Genomic DNA, 17,526 nt, shown 5'->3' on the forward strand with positions numbered 1-17,526 from the left:
TTCGTTTCTCCAAATATGGTAGAAGACCCAGTCCAAGTTCAGCAGACTTGACTTTACTCTAGCAGAAAAAGAAGTAAGTCATAGGCCTAAAAGATACCACCACCAGCCCAAACCCCTTAACTGATTATTTTAGTTAAAAGTGATAAGATGGTCAACTAACTTAGAGCATTTACACCAAGACGGGAGGCACTGGAACAAAGCAACCCATTGCATATATTGGGTTGGCCAAAAAAGTTTGTTCGGGTTTTTCTCTAAGATGTTATGGAAAAACCTGAACGAACTTTTTTGGCCAACCCAGTAAGTGTTTGAACTTGGACTTAAGTGTTTTCAATGAGTAATCATAAACACCGAGCCTGCGGTAATAAATGGCAAACGATTTAAAGGAATTTTTAGTATAGTTAATAAACAGGATCTCGTGGCTAAGGCACATTCTAGGAGTTCAGAAACACAAGATATCCAAGTGAACAAAACTTATCACAACAGTTTTCAATTTATGCATTTCTTAGGGTTGGATATTTTGTTGCTCTCTTTGTAAGTGTCATAGTAACCTGACTTCACTTAATAGGAAACATTTAACTTATTACAAACAGAATACCTCAACACAGTAAGAAATAAATATGGGAAAATCTAGTATTGTTTGTAAGAACAAGTCACAGTGATTTTTAACCCTTCTCTGACCTTATGGTGAAGGTATTTTTAGTCTCCTGAAACTACAGGTAAGTCTATAGTGCTTAGTCTGGGTAGCTTAGGTTGAAGAAGATAAGAAATTATTTGTTTAAAAGGGTGAAGCAGGTCCAATAATACTTGAATGAGACTGATTAAAAATTCTGAGCTTGTGGAAACAGACACAAGAGGTCATTTTCTCTTTGTGTTTAGTCTCTAAAAACATTCAACATTACAGTCTCTCAAGAACACTCTCACAGAGGCAACTGTTTTGCTGGTTTTCATGAGTTCACATACCTACAACTCTCAATTCTAGTCGCTTTTCTCTTATACCTTTAAGAGCATTGCTTACCTCTTTTGATACAGATGACTTTACTTTCTTGAAAGCTTCTTCAAAGTGCTTCTGACTAATCTTGAGTTCACCTGTGGAGCAAATGCATAAATATACATATCTGGGTACAGTATGCTAATTGTGATTTACAACTTAATTTCTCTTGAAAGACTTCTAAGCATTCAAGGGGAACACTGAGGAAATTAATGATGACACTGGTTCTACTCTTTTTCAGAACAATATTCAAGCCAGATATATTCTGCTCAAGAGTTTTTAGACACTTTTTAATTTTAATTTAATTTACATATACCTGACCACATTTAATTTTACATAAACATGTAATGTTTATAATATCCTGTATTAAAAAGTGTAATCTTTTTATTTGTAATCTTTTTTCCCCCAGCAATCAAAACAGTTTATTATGGAACAAATTATACCAAAAAGTACTTTGTCCAGACTTAATTAGAGAAAGATTCTTATCCTTTAAAGAAGACAGTTCATGTGTTTTGTTACTTCGTTTTTCTCCCAGCTTTACTGAGATATTGTTGGCATATAATACATTTAAGTTTAAGGAGTACAACGTGACGATATGATGGGTGAATATATTGCAAAATAGTTATCACAGTAGGGTTAGTTAACACCTCTATCCCCTCATGATAGCTTTTTTATTTTTGTGGTGATAATTTTTAAGATCTACTTTCCAAACAACTTTCAAGTACAGCTGACCCTTGAATAATGCCAGGGTTAGGAGTGGCGACCCTCAGTCAAAAATCTGCATATAATGTTAAAGTTGGCCCTCCGAATCTGTGGTTCCATTATCTGTGGATTCAACTGAGTGTGGATTGTGTAGTGCTATACTACATATTTACTGAAAAGAATCCACGTGTAAGTGGATCTGCACAGTTCAAACACATGTTGTTCAAGGGTTAACTATATATAACATAGTATTGCTAATTAGTACACTGGATCCTCAGAACTTATTCATCTTGTAGCAGGAAGCTTGTAACCTCTGACCAGTATCTCCCCATTTTCCCCACCTTCTGCTCCTCAGGTTTTAATGCAGTACCACACAAAGAAAACTATCACTCATAAACAGATAACCCTTTGTTATCTTTGTACTGTTTACTTTAACTTAATGGCAATGTTCATGAAGAAGAACTAGAACAGTTCTCTTTCAGGATAATTCAAATAAATTTAACTAAGAATGGGAAGTAGAATTCCACAGTATTCAAGAGTGCATACACGTAATTAGATGTTATGGATTTATATCATAATACACAATATATGTAGGTCATATCACAACACTGGAATAGAAGGGTGTTCTAATTCCTTATAAGGTTATGCCATCACATAGTAAGAGAAATTTAATAACTAAATGTTAAATAAGGCTTGGTTTACAATTTTAGTATGACAACTTAAGTGATGACAATTTACACTTAAAATAGTAAACTTTTATACAGATATTAAGATAGTGTATTTACCTAAAAGTAAAAGACAATGTGTTGCCGCACAGGTCAAATGGAAGTTGAATGGCATTACTGATTTCAGGTTCTGTAAGATATCAATGAAAAGTCCCTGAAGGACAGGCAGCTGCAAATGCAAACTGTAGCAAAGCAGGGATGTCAGAATTTGTTACACATGTTTATAAAGTAACATCCAATCAGAATTATTATTATTTAAAAAAAAACACATTTATTTATTTGGCTGTGCCGGGTCTCAGTTGCGGCACGCAGGATCTTCGTTGCCATGTGTGGGATCTTCAAGGCCATGTGTGGGATCTTCGTTGTGGCATGTGGGATCTTTAGTTGTGGCATGCGGAATCTAGTTCCCTGACCAGGGATCAAACCTGGGCCCCATGCATTGGGAGCATGGAGTCTTAACCACTGCACCACCAGGGAAGTCCCCAATCAGAATTATTAGTAGCAGCCAATACATATATAGAGGCCTGCTAATTTTTAGTGACAAACAAATCCAAAGACAGTCATCAGATTCAGCTCTCAGGTAGCATACTACCACATAATGATTTCTTATAAGACATACTAGTTTTGCTAATTATATCCCACCCACTTCCAAAACGAATTTAAAATAGCTTACAATAAAAGAAGTTCAGATAACTGAATCTTAACCAAAAAAATGAGGGACCTCACAATAAGACATGTGTGTTGACAAATCTAAGCTAAGAATATGCTGCTGCAACTGTAAAGAAAAGTTAGCTCCAAGATTCCTGGTAGCCAAAGAAAAAAGGGAAAAGAATAAAAGAAATAAATATGAATAAAGAAAGACATCTTCTGGGAAATCTACTGAATAAAAGGAGATCAACCTAGACTTGAACTTCAGATGAAAGTACAGGTTTTGAGGACAAGGCTGGTCTTTTGAAGAAGGTATTCGACAGTACTGTAAGGAAGACGGCCACACACTGCAACTGATCAAACAACTGTCCCAGGAACCAAGCAAAATAGAGGCTATTTCTGTACTTGGCATGGTCGGCCTGCAGGTCACAAATGAATCGTTTTGTAACCCAAATAATACAATCAAAGACACTGTCAAATGTGAAGAACAATGCAAAGCTGTTGACATGGCCCCAAAGAAAAATGTAAGTATATGGAAAGTTATTTCAATTTATACTTCTTGTTTGTGTGTTTTCTAAGCTCTTCAATTTAGGCTACATTTTAACAGGAAAGTAGGTATCACCTTAGAAAAAGAATGAGAAAGTTTTCCAGTATTGATAAATAGACCAAACTCATGATGAAGACAGTAAATGGACCTACTTGCCTAACTCTAAACGTTTGTATATGATGATAAGGAAAGAAAACATTTTATTAGGCATCAAATAACTTTGCTATTATTGTACTTGTCAGCCACAGAGGTTATGTAATATTCCAGAATAGCTGCTAAAGGTCTCATCAGAAAAATGTCAGTTTTAATATCACAGATGATAGATGCTAGAAAATGGACATTTTCCAGGTTAACAGTGATTTTAGGTATCCAGAGTCAGAATTAACTAGGACTGAGAGATTCTGTAGAGAACTATACCTTTTTCACTTCCACTCTTCTGTCTTGCCATTTCCTGCTTCAAGGCACAGATAGAAGCCTCCCGTACCAAAGCAGAGAGATCTGCACCCCTGTAATAAAAGAACCGTTCTTATTCATTTATTCTTAGACACTGAAAAAGCCCAGAAAAAAGTCTGACAGCAATTTCTTTTTAAGTCACATATTAAACAATCAGGAAAGACACTAACCAATAAAGGTGGGATAAACTGATCATGGTCAGTAGGAAAGAGCTTTTAGCTTTCACCTAAAATATTTCTAACTTTCAGAAGAAAGGAAATTATGAAGGAAACAATGCAATGAACCATAAATATTCCCATGCTAATCACTATAGATACTAATGATAATATAAAAAGTCTAAAACAACCAGTCAGTAGAAAGCAACTTATACATTATTTATTGTAAAATTTTCATTCACAAGGCCCATGCTAAAGTGCTAACTGGCCCATTACCAGTATATACCATTAGTATATTACCTAATGTCTAAACTAAGCTTATATAAAAGATCATTTATGACCCTTAGTTCAAAAAAGGAAAATACAAAGGCTAAAAAGTCTTTGATGCACTTGATTCAGGCTCAAGCTGAATGGACACATCATAAATTACTTAAAATATGACAAGAACTAACAAGTCTTCATTTAATGGTTCTGTGTAATATGCTGAGTCAGCATGGTTCTCGAGTTCAATGAAAGACATTGGGGCTGACTGGTGTTTCAATACATTACATCTTTAACAGGATTCTTACAGATGCTTTGAGAAAGATTTTGAATTGGGGGATAAAAACCTCATTTCTAGACAAACATTTAACATATAATGTGACAATCTGCATAACTAATAAAATTAAAGACCCACAGAGTTTAAATTATTAACTGAATCCAATTTTTCTGTTGGTTACCTGTTAGGTTTGTAACATTATTTAATAATCACACACATTAACCAATAATGTAACAAGTAGCTGAAGACTGCAGTATTATACTGCCTTTCAAACTGTGAAGACAGTGGCATTAAACTCAAAACATACAACATTCAACTTTAAGCCTAACCCATTTATTAACTGACTCCTTACGTGGTATAATCCAGAAGATTTGGCCCAGGGTAAATTCTGCCATCAAAACTGCCTCTGCTACCAACTGAAAATCTTTTCAGATTTTAGCACTCAAACATGTAAACTACTCACTTAAGTCTTATTTTCTTTAGCAGTAAGTTCATTAATTATAGACTGGAATGCATTTGATTCCCAATGAGGGGAAGAGAGACATTCTCCTTAAAGGTAAGGTAGGGCTTTTACATACGCCCCTCACCAGCACGGCCTGGGGGACCATTTCCCTTTCACTGAGACAGTCACTACTTTCCTAACTGAGCCAAGAGTCCTGACCAGAGTGAGGCAAGTCTCTCAGGCGCGTTGGGGTTGAGGTGGCAGAACAAAGATCAAGACTCAGATCCTTAGATGTTCATATATGAAAAAAATTGGACATTAAACTTTGGATCCTGGCCACATGCCCTAAAAATGACCAGCATGGTTTCAAGTGGAATCATCTTAATAAGAGACGGTTATGTGGGCTTCCCTGGTGGCGCAGTGGTTAAGAATCCGCCTGCCAATGCAGGGGACACGGGTTCAAGCCCTGGTCCAGGAAGATTCCACATGTCACGGAGCAACTAAGTCCGTGCGCCACAACTACTGAGCCCGCGCGCCTAGAGCCCATGCTCTGCAACAAGAGAAGCCAATGCAATGAGAAGCCCACACGCCGCAATGAAGAGGAGCCCCCGCTCGCCGCAACTAGGGAAAGACCGTGCACAGCAATGAAGACCCAACGCAGCCAAAAATGAATGAATAAATAAATAAATATATAAATTTATTTTTTTTAAAAAGAGAGAGAGACGGTTATGTGCAATTCTTCAACCAGAACTGGAAAGAACTGAGTGCCTATATCAGTACCGGTGGCTATGTTCCTTGGATATAAATTTACACTGCTGAATAACAGACTCCTGAAGACCTCAAAGATTAAAACACTGCTTTCCTTGATTGACTTAGCTTCAGAAAGCACATTATTTGACCTTGACCTAGAGGAATATCATGAACACGCTAGTATATTGTGGACAATCAACAGGGTTTTTTAAATAAGCCAGAGGGAGAGATGTCCCCTGTTAGTCCAACGTGAGTTTCATTTTCTTCCCTGTGAACCAAAGTTAGGAAAGTTAACAAATTTACTTAAAAACACATGAAGGAAACAACAAAAACAACCACCACCACACACACATGAAAGCTGAAGGCAGAAATATTTGACCTCCTGCTTTTACTACAGGCTGTGTGAATATTAACAGGTGTGCTGTGAAAAATGCATTCTGAGGCTTGAAAAACTTGTAGATTACTTCCTTTTAAATGCTGAAGCACCTCGATAATTTGGCAGCTGGTAATGAAATGTCTGCTTTAATATTCTGGAACGACAGAGACAATTTGTGAAAGGCAGTGATGGTGGTCAGGGTAGCTGAGTACCACGAGTGAACAGATGAGAGGATTCCCCTTACTCCTGGGAACTCCTCAGAGCCTCAAAATGGGTAGTCCCTTCTCTAAGAAGGAAGAAGGTGGAAAAGCCAGACGCTGGGTGCTTTACAGGATTCCTAATTTAATCCTCCCAACATCATTCTCCCTCATTTTGCACATGAGAAAACTGAGCCTCAGAGAGTTAACTGATTGTGGAGACGGAGATACTCACGTATAGCAATCACAGCGAAGGTCACCAGCAACTGCTTCCAAATTTACATCTGCATCCAGTGGGGGTTTGGTGCCATTCTGAGTAAGAGAGAAAAATCCACTTTCACTGAGGCTTTAAAGATCTATATTTTCCCACATAATAGGTTCTAAATAAATAGTAATGGCTGCTTGACTAAATGAATATAATTGACTCCCAGACTAGTGTAACAGATTTTTACAAATTTCAATTTTGAGAAATGAGGTTAAGAAGTAGATCCCAAACTTGGGAAAGCTGAAGGCAAACAATTTATGCTGGTGAAGTCTGAAGAATCTGTAAGTACTATAGCAAAAACAAAACACCAAGAACAAAACCCACCACCCTCAATCTTTCCAAAGGTGAAGAATCATATTTCCTTTGCCTGATTAAATATGGCAAGTACATAAGCAGTGATTAGTTGTGATGTGCATATGTGCTTAGTTTTGGTGTGAGGCTGGCTAGGAAGGGAGAAATAACATTGAATGTGGCCAGGAGAGAACAATCAGCAAACTGCTCTACAAAAAAAAAGCCAAAAGCCCTCTGTGCTCAATGTGCTCTTTCCTAACCCTTTATCTAAAACTCAACCCTGACTTTGGTGCCAATTCCCCTTCAGCTCATACCAAGAGATGCTAGAAAGGACAAGTATCAAAACAGCCTTTGAATTCCAACAACACTTAACATGGTACCTTGCACGCATACAGTACATATTTAATAACATTTTTAGTGACTTAAACTGCAGAGGCAAACAAAACAGTTCTTAGTGACTTAAAGTATAGGACATTGTTAAGATGGTAGGTTTGTATTTGCTTTATTATTCTGATTCATAACTTAAATCTACATTGCATACTGTCTTTCCTTGGTAGCAAATATTACACGGAAGTAAACAGTTTAAGAAGAAACACACAGGAAAAAAGTAAATAAACGTATGTCATTAAGCCTTAAGTGTAAATATTAGCTCGGCAGGTGCTCCAAGCAGAGGGTCAGATGACCCAGCACCTTGAGCTATCACCTGCTTCTGTCTGGTCCATGCTCAGAGGGTGTCCTCTCATGTCCTCCCAGCTGGGCATGTTTAAGAATTTAATAAACTGTACATCTGCTAGCTGCTATTATTTGATAAAATGCAAATGTTCATCTAACACAGGTTCAAGAAACTGTTATGTTTCCATTCAATCCACTTTGACCTGCGAAATAAACATGGGAAAATAAACTTTCTGTGTGACCTTAGGAAACAATCTTTGTGCTTTTTTCTTTTCTCCCTCTAGTTGTGTGTAAAACTAGACGGTCCGACTGCGTGATCCCTAAGTTTCCTGCAATCTCGTCAGTTAACCTTGTGCGGGTAGAGGTGGGTGGGCAGTGCCTGAAGGAAGCAGGAGGCCAGCTTCTGTGGCTCTGGCAATGTTCTCTCTTTTACTGTGGTAAAATTTATGTAACAAAATTTATCATTTTAACCATTTAAAAATGTATATAGTTTAGTGGCATTAATTACATTCACATTACTGTGCAATCATCAATCTAAAACATAACCAGCCACCTTCCCAAAATGGAAATTTGTTTGTGTTAAGCGACAATCCTCCGCTCCCCTACTCCCCCACCGCCAGCCCCTGGCAGCCACCATTCTACTTTCTGTCTCCATGAAGTTAACTGCTAATATTCTTTCTTGAAGGTTTTGTTTATAAAAACGCATGAAGTTGGACATTTAATGATATGTCTACTTTTCTGTACGTGCATTATACTTTAATAAAAAGTTCTGAAAAGCGGAAATAACACTGAACCAGGAATTTAAAAACTTGAGTTCTGAAGTTCAAATCTGCACCTGAATGGACATTTGGTAAGGCCCCAAATCTTTATTGCGTATTTTCGTAATTAAAAAAACCCAGCATCTTTTTTTTTAATTAAAAAAAAATTTTATTTTTGGCCACGCATCTTGTGGGATCTTAGTTCCCTGACCAGGGATTGAACCCGGGTTCACAGCACTGAGTCCTAACCACTGGACCACCAGGGAATTCCCCCCAAAACCCAGTATCTTATCTCCAGATAAGCAGAGATAATTTGGTGCTATATTTGGGAGGGGAAGGGGGAGGGGGAGGGGAAATCTTGTTTAAATAGTGATGATGAACAGGTAATAAGGATTTATCATGATGGAGAAAAGAAATATTTGGACTTTCCAAGCTATGTCAGAAGTGGGAAAGCCTGAGGACACTGCCCTATTGAGTCCCTCAATCTACCAGTAGGAGGAGGTAGGGGGTAGGGCAAGAGGCTACCTCATAAGGCATGAACCCTTTTGAGATTCTTAACGTTCTTAAGAAACTATTAGGGCTTCCCTGGTGGCACAGTGGTTAAGAATCCGCCTGCCAATGCAGGGGACACGGGTTCGAGCCCTGGCCTGGGAAGATCTCACATGCACGGGGCAACTAAGCCCATGTGCAACAACTACTGAACCTGCGCTCTAGAGCCCATGAGCCACAACTACTGAGCCCATGTGCCACAACTACTGAAGCTCACGCGCCTAGAGCCCGTGCTCCGCAACATGAGAAGCCACCGCAATGAGAAAGGAAGGAAGGAAGGAAGAAAGGAACTATCAACCCTACCTAGATGGTCACCCAGCACATGGATGTTCCCTGTGCTGCTAGAGAACTTTACCTCAAACTATCACTGTCCTGTTTGTTTGTTTTTTTAAAATTTATTTTTGGCTATATACAGAATGGATAAACAACAAGGTCCTACTGTATAGCACAGGGAATTATATTCAATATCCTGTGATAAACCATAATGGAAAAGAATACGAAAAAGAATATATATATATACATTCTTTTAAATATATAAAAAACTGAATCACTTTGCTGTACAGCAGAAACTAACACAACATTGTAAATCAACTATATTTCTTCAATAAAATAAAAAAGAAAAAAAACACACATCTTTGTATCCTGTTTTTGTGAGATAAAAGTTTGCTCATCAGTAAAATGGAAATAATATTCATTTGAATATTTAAATATTCAATTCAAACAGTTCAAAAGGCAGTTGCAAGGATTAAGCATATTTATATTTGTAAAGGACATAGAACACAGTAAGTGCTTAATAAATATCATGTTCTATTATATCAGATATTCTTATCTTAGCTCATGAAAATTTAACAGATATGTTTCTTGGTGAGATGTTATATGTTTTAGTCTTACGGGGCACATTTTAAAAAATATATTGAGAATTTTGGGTCTCTTAGTGGAATTCTTATCACTATTTTAAAGACTGCATATTACCTCAAAGCACTTGGCAGACATCAAATAACCTTTCTGGCTTTCTGAGATAAGGGTAAGTTTTAATGACATTTATAGGAAGAAACAGAAATTAAGAAAAAAAAAAAGTTCTACTTGTCCAAGGGGTTTTTAGTGATAAACCTCTTACTACCACATCATTACCAGAAACACCAAACAGAATATATAAAAAAGTAGTATGTCATTGCTCGTTTTTCTCTTAAGAAACTTAGACTCCAAAAGATACTAAGAAGTTGCTCTGACCCACAGATCTTTAGATTTTTAGGACCAAGACTAAAGAATTTTATTCTAATCTCCCCAAAATATTTCAAGTATTAATTGGAAAAAGAGGAAATAGTATATATAAAACAATCTGGGGAACTTAAGTAAAAAGCCAGCAAGCTTTGAAATAGAAAGGTTTATTAAACATTAAAAAGGCCAATTTTTCTCACTTTTGGTTGAGTCTTTATAAAGACTACCATGGGCAGGAGGTCTGCCTTGTGGACTCTGCCCTGAAATTAGAGATTCTCCTTCCTCTCCCTCTAGCCTGCTTTAGCTTTAGCCATCAACAAAGATCTTTAAGCAAAAACATTCAAGGCCTCTGGAGGGGAAAAGTAAGATAAGGATGTGAAATGCAGTGCAAGCAGCTCTCCTCAGAGGGCAACAGAAAGTGCACTGTGACTCAGGCCAGTGCGGGTCCCTTCCTCTGGAGTGGGTCTAAGAACACGACATGCCCATAACCGCTGCAAAAGTACAGTCTAAGACTAAACAGCCAAAAGCCCTCCTTTGCCTTCAGCATAGACAGATGCTGAGAACTGACTATATAACAGTCTAAACCACAATCTCACAAAAGTTGCTTTTAAAATCAAATAGATTTTTATCAGAATGTCTTTTTCTGGTTTCTTTTCTTTCTATAGTCACAACTTTGTGCATGGAGGCTGCCCAAAAGGCCTTTCTATCTAATTCTAGGCCCTTCCTCCTTAACCTCAACATTTATGTTTTTGTTTAAAAAAAAAAACCCACAAAACATTCTCCGTACCCCTCCCCCCGCTATATGCATATATGCTCATGATAGAAAATTTGGAAATATAAAGCCACTGAGACAGAGACAAGCAGGCCCTGACATCCAGCAAGTGGGCCTTGGTGTTGCTACGAGCCGGCTGGGCCCTCACAGCTGGGCAGTGGTGCTCTCCTGTTGAACATAAACTATTTCACAGAACATCAACATCAGAGAAGGCCACTCCGTGACCAGGATGGATCAAGAGAAAAACAAGGTTCCTGCATAATCATGTCTGAACACAGATAAAACGTGAACACTGTCCAAACCACAGAGTCAAACACTGCCTGTCCCGGCTAATGTAAATGACAGCTGCTTCTTTACCAATCACAGCCTTAGCCTTGGTCTAGTCTTCCTTCTTGGTAAGATTTGTTAAGACCCTCAATCACAGAATAATGCCTGGTTTTTGAAAGCAATTCAGAGCAAAGCCCCTTAAACTCTTCCCAAACCTAACACAAACACAAATCACTGAAGTCCTTTCTAACATCCTCTTACTGAGACGCCCCACAGTTCTCTGTTGTGTGGGTCCTCCCTCACTTCAAAGAGAAACATGCCCTGCTTGCTCAACTCCAAGTGTTCCTGGTCTCTGACTGGAGGGCACTGAGAAGGCAGAAGAAGTAACCTGTAAGCCCATCCCCAAGAGGCAAGCACTGTTCATATTTTGCTATGTTTTCTTCTTGACTTTTTTCTTTATATTTCTTTATGTAGTTGAAATCTCTAGGCTACTCAGTTGCCTTCATTTTTCTCCCTTTCTCAGGAATGAATTAATATGCCTGTGCTGTTTTACAAACATTCTTATTATCTTTTCATCTAGAAGAAAAGCTCCTTATATGTAAGGACTGTGTCTTATGTGTCTTAGTCTCCCCATAGTATACACACAACCAGGGATATATTTTTAGTTTACAATAAATACTTGTTGACTGACTAGAAGATCATTCATTTAGATTAATATTCTAGTATCTTATTTTCCTAATAATTTTATCTTTGAAGTGGGGCCTTTACCCCTGAGTCCAAGAGCTAACAATTTTAGCAAATAGCGCTGAAATTCTAGATGAAGGAAGTGTAAAGTTGTTCCACGGTGCTGAGTATCATACAGTGGATGACATACGTCTGGAAGAATGAGCCAGTCATTTTTCTGGGTCCAAATCTGTAAGGCCTTCGACACCAAATACCTCCAATCTTTGCCTTTAATTAGTGATCTCCCACAGGCAAGTGTGAAAGTAGCATCATTATATCATTATAACTATAAGAAATTTACAGAAACAAATTAGGATTGTATAAACGTGCTTGTGTGTGTATACATACACACATACGTCAACCAAAGCAATCAAAACAATATGGTACTGGCACAAAAATAGAAATACAGATCCATGGAACAGGACAGAAAGCCCAGAGATAAACCCACGTACCTATGGTCACCTAATCTATGACAAAGGAGGCAAGGATATACAATGGAGAAGACAGTCTCTTCAATAAGTGGTCCTGGGAAAACTGGACAGCTACATGTAAAAGAATGAAATCAGAACACTCCCTAACACCATACACAAAAATAAACTCAAAATAGATTAAAGACCTAAATGGAAGGCTGGACACTATAAAACTCTTCGAGGAAAACATAGGCAGAGCACTCTTTGGACATAAATTGCAGCAAGATCTTTTTTGATCCCCCTCCTAGAGTAATGGAAATAAAAACAAAAAAAACCAAATCTAACTAAACAGAAAAGCTTTTGCACAGCAAAGGAAACCGTAAACAAAACAAAAAGACAACCCTCAGAATGGGAGAAAATATTTGCAAATGAAGCAACCGACAAGGGTTTCATCTCCAAAATATACAGACAGCTCATGAAGCTCAATATCAAAAAAACAAACACAAACCCAAACAAAAAATGGGCGGAAGATCTAAACAGACATTAACCAAAGCAAACAAAATCTCACTCTCATAGTCTCTAATGAGAGAGCCACGGAAAGGGAGGGAAATGCCTTGATGCATTCATTATCAAACTTGATTGATACAAAGAAACAAGTACATATAACTGAAGAAGGGGTTCTTAACTTTGGCATTATTGATATTTTGAGTTGGAAAACTCTTTGCTGTAGGGCTGTTTTGTATGTTGTAGGATGTCCAGTAGCACCATCACTCCCTTGCCTTGGTGATAAACAAATGTCCCGAGACATTGCCCTTGGGGTGAGATGGGTTGTTGGTGATGGTAAAACTGCCCGAGGTTGAGAGCCACTGAACTAAAGCAATGTGTTTTCATGCCTCTGACCACCAGCTATGTGCTGATGACAGGCGAAACCATAACGCAGCCAGAGGACTCCCCTGAACTCGCAACCACAGGACTAACATCCTGCTGCACGCCTCCCCTTGGATAGTGCCCAAGCGCCTGAAACTCAAATAACATCAGCTCTTCATTCCTAAGTCTCTTATGTTGAGAGACACCACCATCTATTCAGCTGCTCAAGCTGAGAAATCACCTTCCTTCTTCTTTACCCCCCTAACTCTATAGTTAATCCAATGTCCTGTTAATTAAAACCTTTACATAGTCCCCACATCTATGTCCTCTTTGCTATTCTCCTGATACTGCCTTAGTTCCTGCATGCCTCACTTTACAACCTTTACTTTCACCTTCCTCCAAGTTGGCTTCCGTACTGCTGTCAGTGGGGTCTTGTTAACCCACAGAGCTGATTATCCTCCCGTTCCCCCTCCTGCGGGAGACAGTTATGAACACTGCTCTATGCACTTTTAAGTAAGGGTGGCCCAGTGAAGTAGGAACACAGAATCTTCCTTTGCCAACACAGAAAGAAAATACTAAAAAAAAGAGTTAAGTTTAAAAATTTACCAGTGGCAACCAAAATAAAGAAAGGGGGTAAACCTTATGTTGTACATGTTGAAAAGTGGGTTCCAAGGAAAGAGATCATTCTGGAGTGGCTAGTAATTAGGCCTCCATTCCTGGGAAGCAGCACTGAGGAAAGAAGCTAACAAAATCTTATGAATGTCCATTAAGATTCCAATCTGGAGAAAAGCAGTCTTTGGAGCAGATATCCCTGGGAAAAGCTAAACACAAACTTTCAGATATACTGTCAGGGGATTTCAGCAGAATCAGGAAGAACCGCCAAGGTATGCCGTTCCCCAGGAGCTGCGCAGCACTGGAGGCACAAGCACGTGGGAATGAGACACGCTCTGCATGAAGAGAGCAGGTCCAGGCATCAGGCATTTCACAGGGTCTCTTTCAGAAGAGAATAAGTTCAGGCTTCCTTATAATGGTCAAATCCGTACCAGCTTAGCTCTCCTTCCCACCCCCAGGCTATAACAATGTGGACAGAAAGCGATTAACCAGACCTCAAATTGTAATGTGTGAAGTGTAGGAAAACTAGTTCCAGGTAGAGTGAGAAGGTGATGAGAGAACTCATTCACTCTACATTGGGACAAAGAGAAGGTATGGATGAAGTAACCATCAAGTTCATTCCATGAACTTGGGAGTTCCAATGAAAGGAAGGAAAAAAGGAAAAAAAGAGAAGACTTCAAGTTTAATCACAGTGAGTGCAGTAGAAAAAGACAAATTAAAGCAAGTAGACAGGGGCTTCCCTGGTGGCGCAGCGGTTAAGAGTCCTCTTGCCAACGCGGGGGACACGGGTTCGAGCCCTGGTCCGGGAAGATCCCACATGCCGCGGAGCAGCCGAGCCCTTGCGCCACAACTACTGAGCCTGCCCTCTAGAGCCCGTGAGCCACAACTACTGAGCCCACGCGCCTGGAGCCCGTGCTCTGCGGCGGGAGAGGCCACCACGATGAGAAGCCTGCGCACCACAACGAAGAGTAGGCCCAGCTCGCCGTAACTGGAGAAAGCCTGGGCGCAGCGATGAAGACCCAACGCAGCCAAAAATAAAAGTAAATAAATAAATTAATTTTAAAAGTAAATAAATAAAAAATAAAGCAAGTAGACAAAAGATACGGAAGACAAAGGGTATCTAATATAAGAATAATCAGTGACCTTGAAGAAATAAATCCAACAAGTGATACAGAAAAAGTATTCATACATACAACACAGAAACATTTCCCTGGAATGAAGGAAGAATTGCACCTACAAAACAAAAAGCCACACCAGACTCCAGTTCTTCACTACTCAAAATAAAACCCCGCTATCACCACCACCAGCAACAGCAACAACAAAAAGTTGACAGGGACATATCTTATTTCAGTTATTAAACTTCAAAGATAAAGAATTTTTCAGGGATCCAAGCACAAAAAGCAAGTCACCTACCAAAGAGAAAACAAAGATCAGACTGACCTCAGACATTTTACAAACACATTCAATGCCCAAAATCATGCTGCAATTTCTACAAAGACCAGAAAGACTGTGTGACCAAGGAAAAATTATATCATTTAATATATCATTTAAGTATAAAGCTAATATATCATTTAATTATAAAGACAACAGGCATTCTTAATCATGAAAAGAACTTGAGGAATACAGTTGAATAAACTATTAATAAATGGAATAAACCTGATGACGAAATACAGTCAACCAAATGACAAAATGAAATAAACTAGAAAACATAAAAGCTGTGGCAAAAGTGCTGGTTGTGAGTACTGTATCTATTTAAATGTGAAACTAAGAATATGATTCTAGAACAGAATGTAAACTTGATGACACTGGGCAAATAAAAAATATACTGGGAACAAAAGCTGGTTAAGTGGAAAAAGGGAAATATAAGAATGCTAATTATCTAACTTTCAGAGCAGAAATTAAACTGATGCCATCTAAAATGAAACGTGTACTTGGAAGTTCAATAATTCCTTTAGTTTTGTTTTCTGTTAAATTTCAAATAAATTTAACTTTATTTAAATAATGTGTTAAATTTATTCCCCTTCCTCCTTCTCATTCACTCAACCATCCACCCATCCAACAACCCATTCTGCGTAAAGATGTTTGGAAAGATGTCTGCACTAAATGTTAATGCAGATTATTTTGCAGTAGTTCAGTTTAGGGTGATCTGCTTTCTTCTTTGCACTTTGTATGCACTGCTTATGGTTTTTATAAAAAGAGCAAAGTCAACAAAAATATACCACTTCCTTTACTCACTTTTGTGATAGTTTTTAAGATGGCAAGACGATCTGCTGCGGGTGGCAAACCCACGAAGAGTGTTTTGTCCAGGCGGCCTGGGCGCAGGATTGCAGGGTCAATGATATCTAGAGACAAAGGGAGGAAAAAGGCTTAAATAAATGAAACAGAATCTTTTACAAAACATAATTAACATGAGAGATAGGAAGAGTACATTTTTAAGAGAAAAAGTTGATAATTTAGACTTTTTTACAGTTAAAAGATTCTGCTCATCCTTAAGAAAGTGAAGTCCACCTGCCTCCTTCCTGCCCCAAACCTGCTTTTCCTTCAGGATTCTCAATCTCAGATGATGACCCCCACCTGCCCCCGCAAATACCAGGCAGGTTTCTCCCTTCCCTCTAACTGGAGATACATTCTATCAATTCTATCGAGTCCGCCTCCCATTACCTAGACCCTAAGTCAAGGCCAAATGTAATGCCCCCCTAACTGGTCCTATTTCTAAACTTCCCCTCTCTGGGACCCCTTAGAATGCTGCCAAGGTTATCTTCCTAACATACATATTCAATTCTCTCAACTCCCACTTCTCACTGCAGATTGAGGCCTAACACTTGCACCCTCATGCATCTGAAAAGCCTAAGGGTCACCTGACTCTACAGGGCAAAGGTTCTCAAAATTCTGGTCTCAGGAAACCTTTGCACTTTATCAAACAGCATATACTATCGGCTTTCTTTTACTCAACATACTTATTTTGAGATTCACCTAAGTTGTTATTTGTATTAGTACTTAATTCTTTTTTATTGCTGAGCAGCATTCCATTGTATGGGTAAGCCACATTTGTTTTTTAGTTCTTCTGTTGACAAACATTTGGTTTGTTTCTAGTTTTGAACTACTACAAATAGAGCTACTATGAACGCTCAAGTACAAGTCTTTGTATATGCTTTCATCTCTCTTTAGTAAATACCTAAGTGTGGGATGCAAAGCAGTACGGCTATAACACCCTGTAGGTGTACATTTAACTTTTAAAGATCAACAAACTGTTTTCCAAATGAGTTGTACCATTTTACATTCCCAACAGCAGTAGTATATGAGAGTTCAAGATCCTCCATATCCTTGTCAATACTTAGTATAGTCTTTTGTTGTTGTTGCTGCATTATGATTTAATCTAATGGCACAAAAACTTGAAATTACACCTCCTCTAGATTTCTAAGAGCAAGGTTATGCATGCCTCCATATTCAATTCTGCACTTACATTTGAACCATATAGTGAATTTTACATCATGATGGATCAACTTAGAATTCCCATGAAACATCTCAAATTATATAAAATGGAAGCAATTTTTTTTTTTTTTTTTTTTTTTTGCGGTAAGCGGGCCTCTCACTGTTGTGG

The 17,526-nt window shown here is 38.4% G+C and overlaps 1 protein-coding gene across 3 annotated transcripts in view; it reads right to left on the reverse strand.

Moving 5' to 3' along the window:
- The window catches only part of NVL (nuclear VCP like), a 104,455-nt gene that overhangs the window by 19,318 nt on the left and 67,611 nt on the right, over positions 1-17,526 (reverse strand). For 2 of the 3 annotated variants that reach the window (XM_007109731.4, XM_007109730.4), the window contains exons 19-22: positions 16,161-16,267; positions 6,757-6,833; positions 4,028-4,116; positions 1,016-1,086 (exon numbers count right to left, since the gene is read on the reverse strand). In XM_007109731.4, the coding sequence (XP_007109793.1) occupies positions 1,016-1,086; positions 4,028-4,116; positions 6,757-6,833; positions 16,161-16,267 (344 nt within the window). Of the gene's footprint in view, positions 1-1,015; positions 1,087-2,447; positions 2,546-4,027; positions 4,117-6,756; positions 6,834-16,160; positions 16,268-17,526 lie in introns of those variants that run through there. The other variant, XM_055084046.1, reaches the window with a different exon arrangement.

Source organism: Physeter macrocephalus, chromosome 4 (genome assembly GCF_002837175.3).
Source record: "Physeter macrocephalus isolate SW-GA chromosome 4, ASM283717v5, whole genome shotgun sequence".
In the NCBI taxonomy this organism is placed as follows: Eukaryota; Metazoa; Chordata; class Mammalia; order Artiodactyla; family Physeteridae; genus Physeter; species Physeter macrocephalus.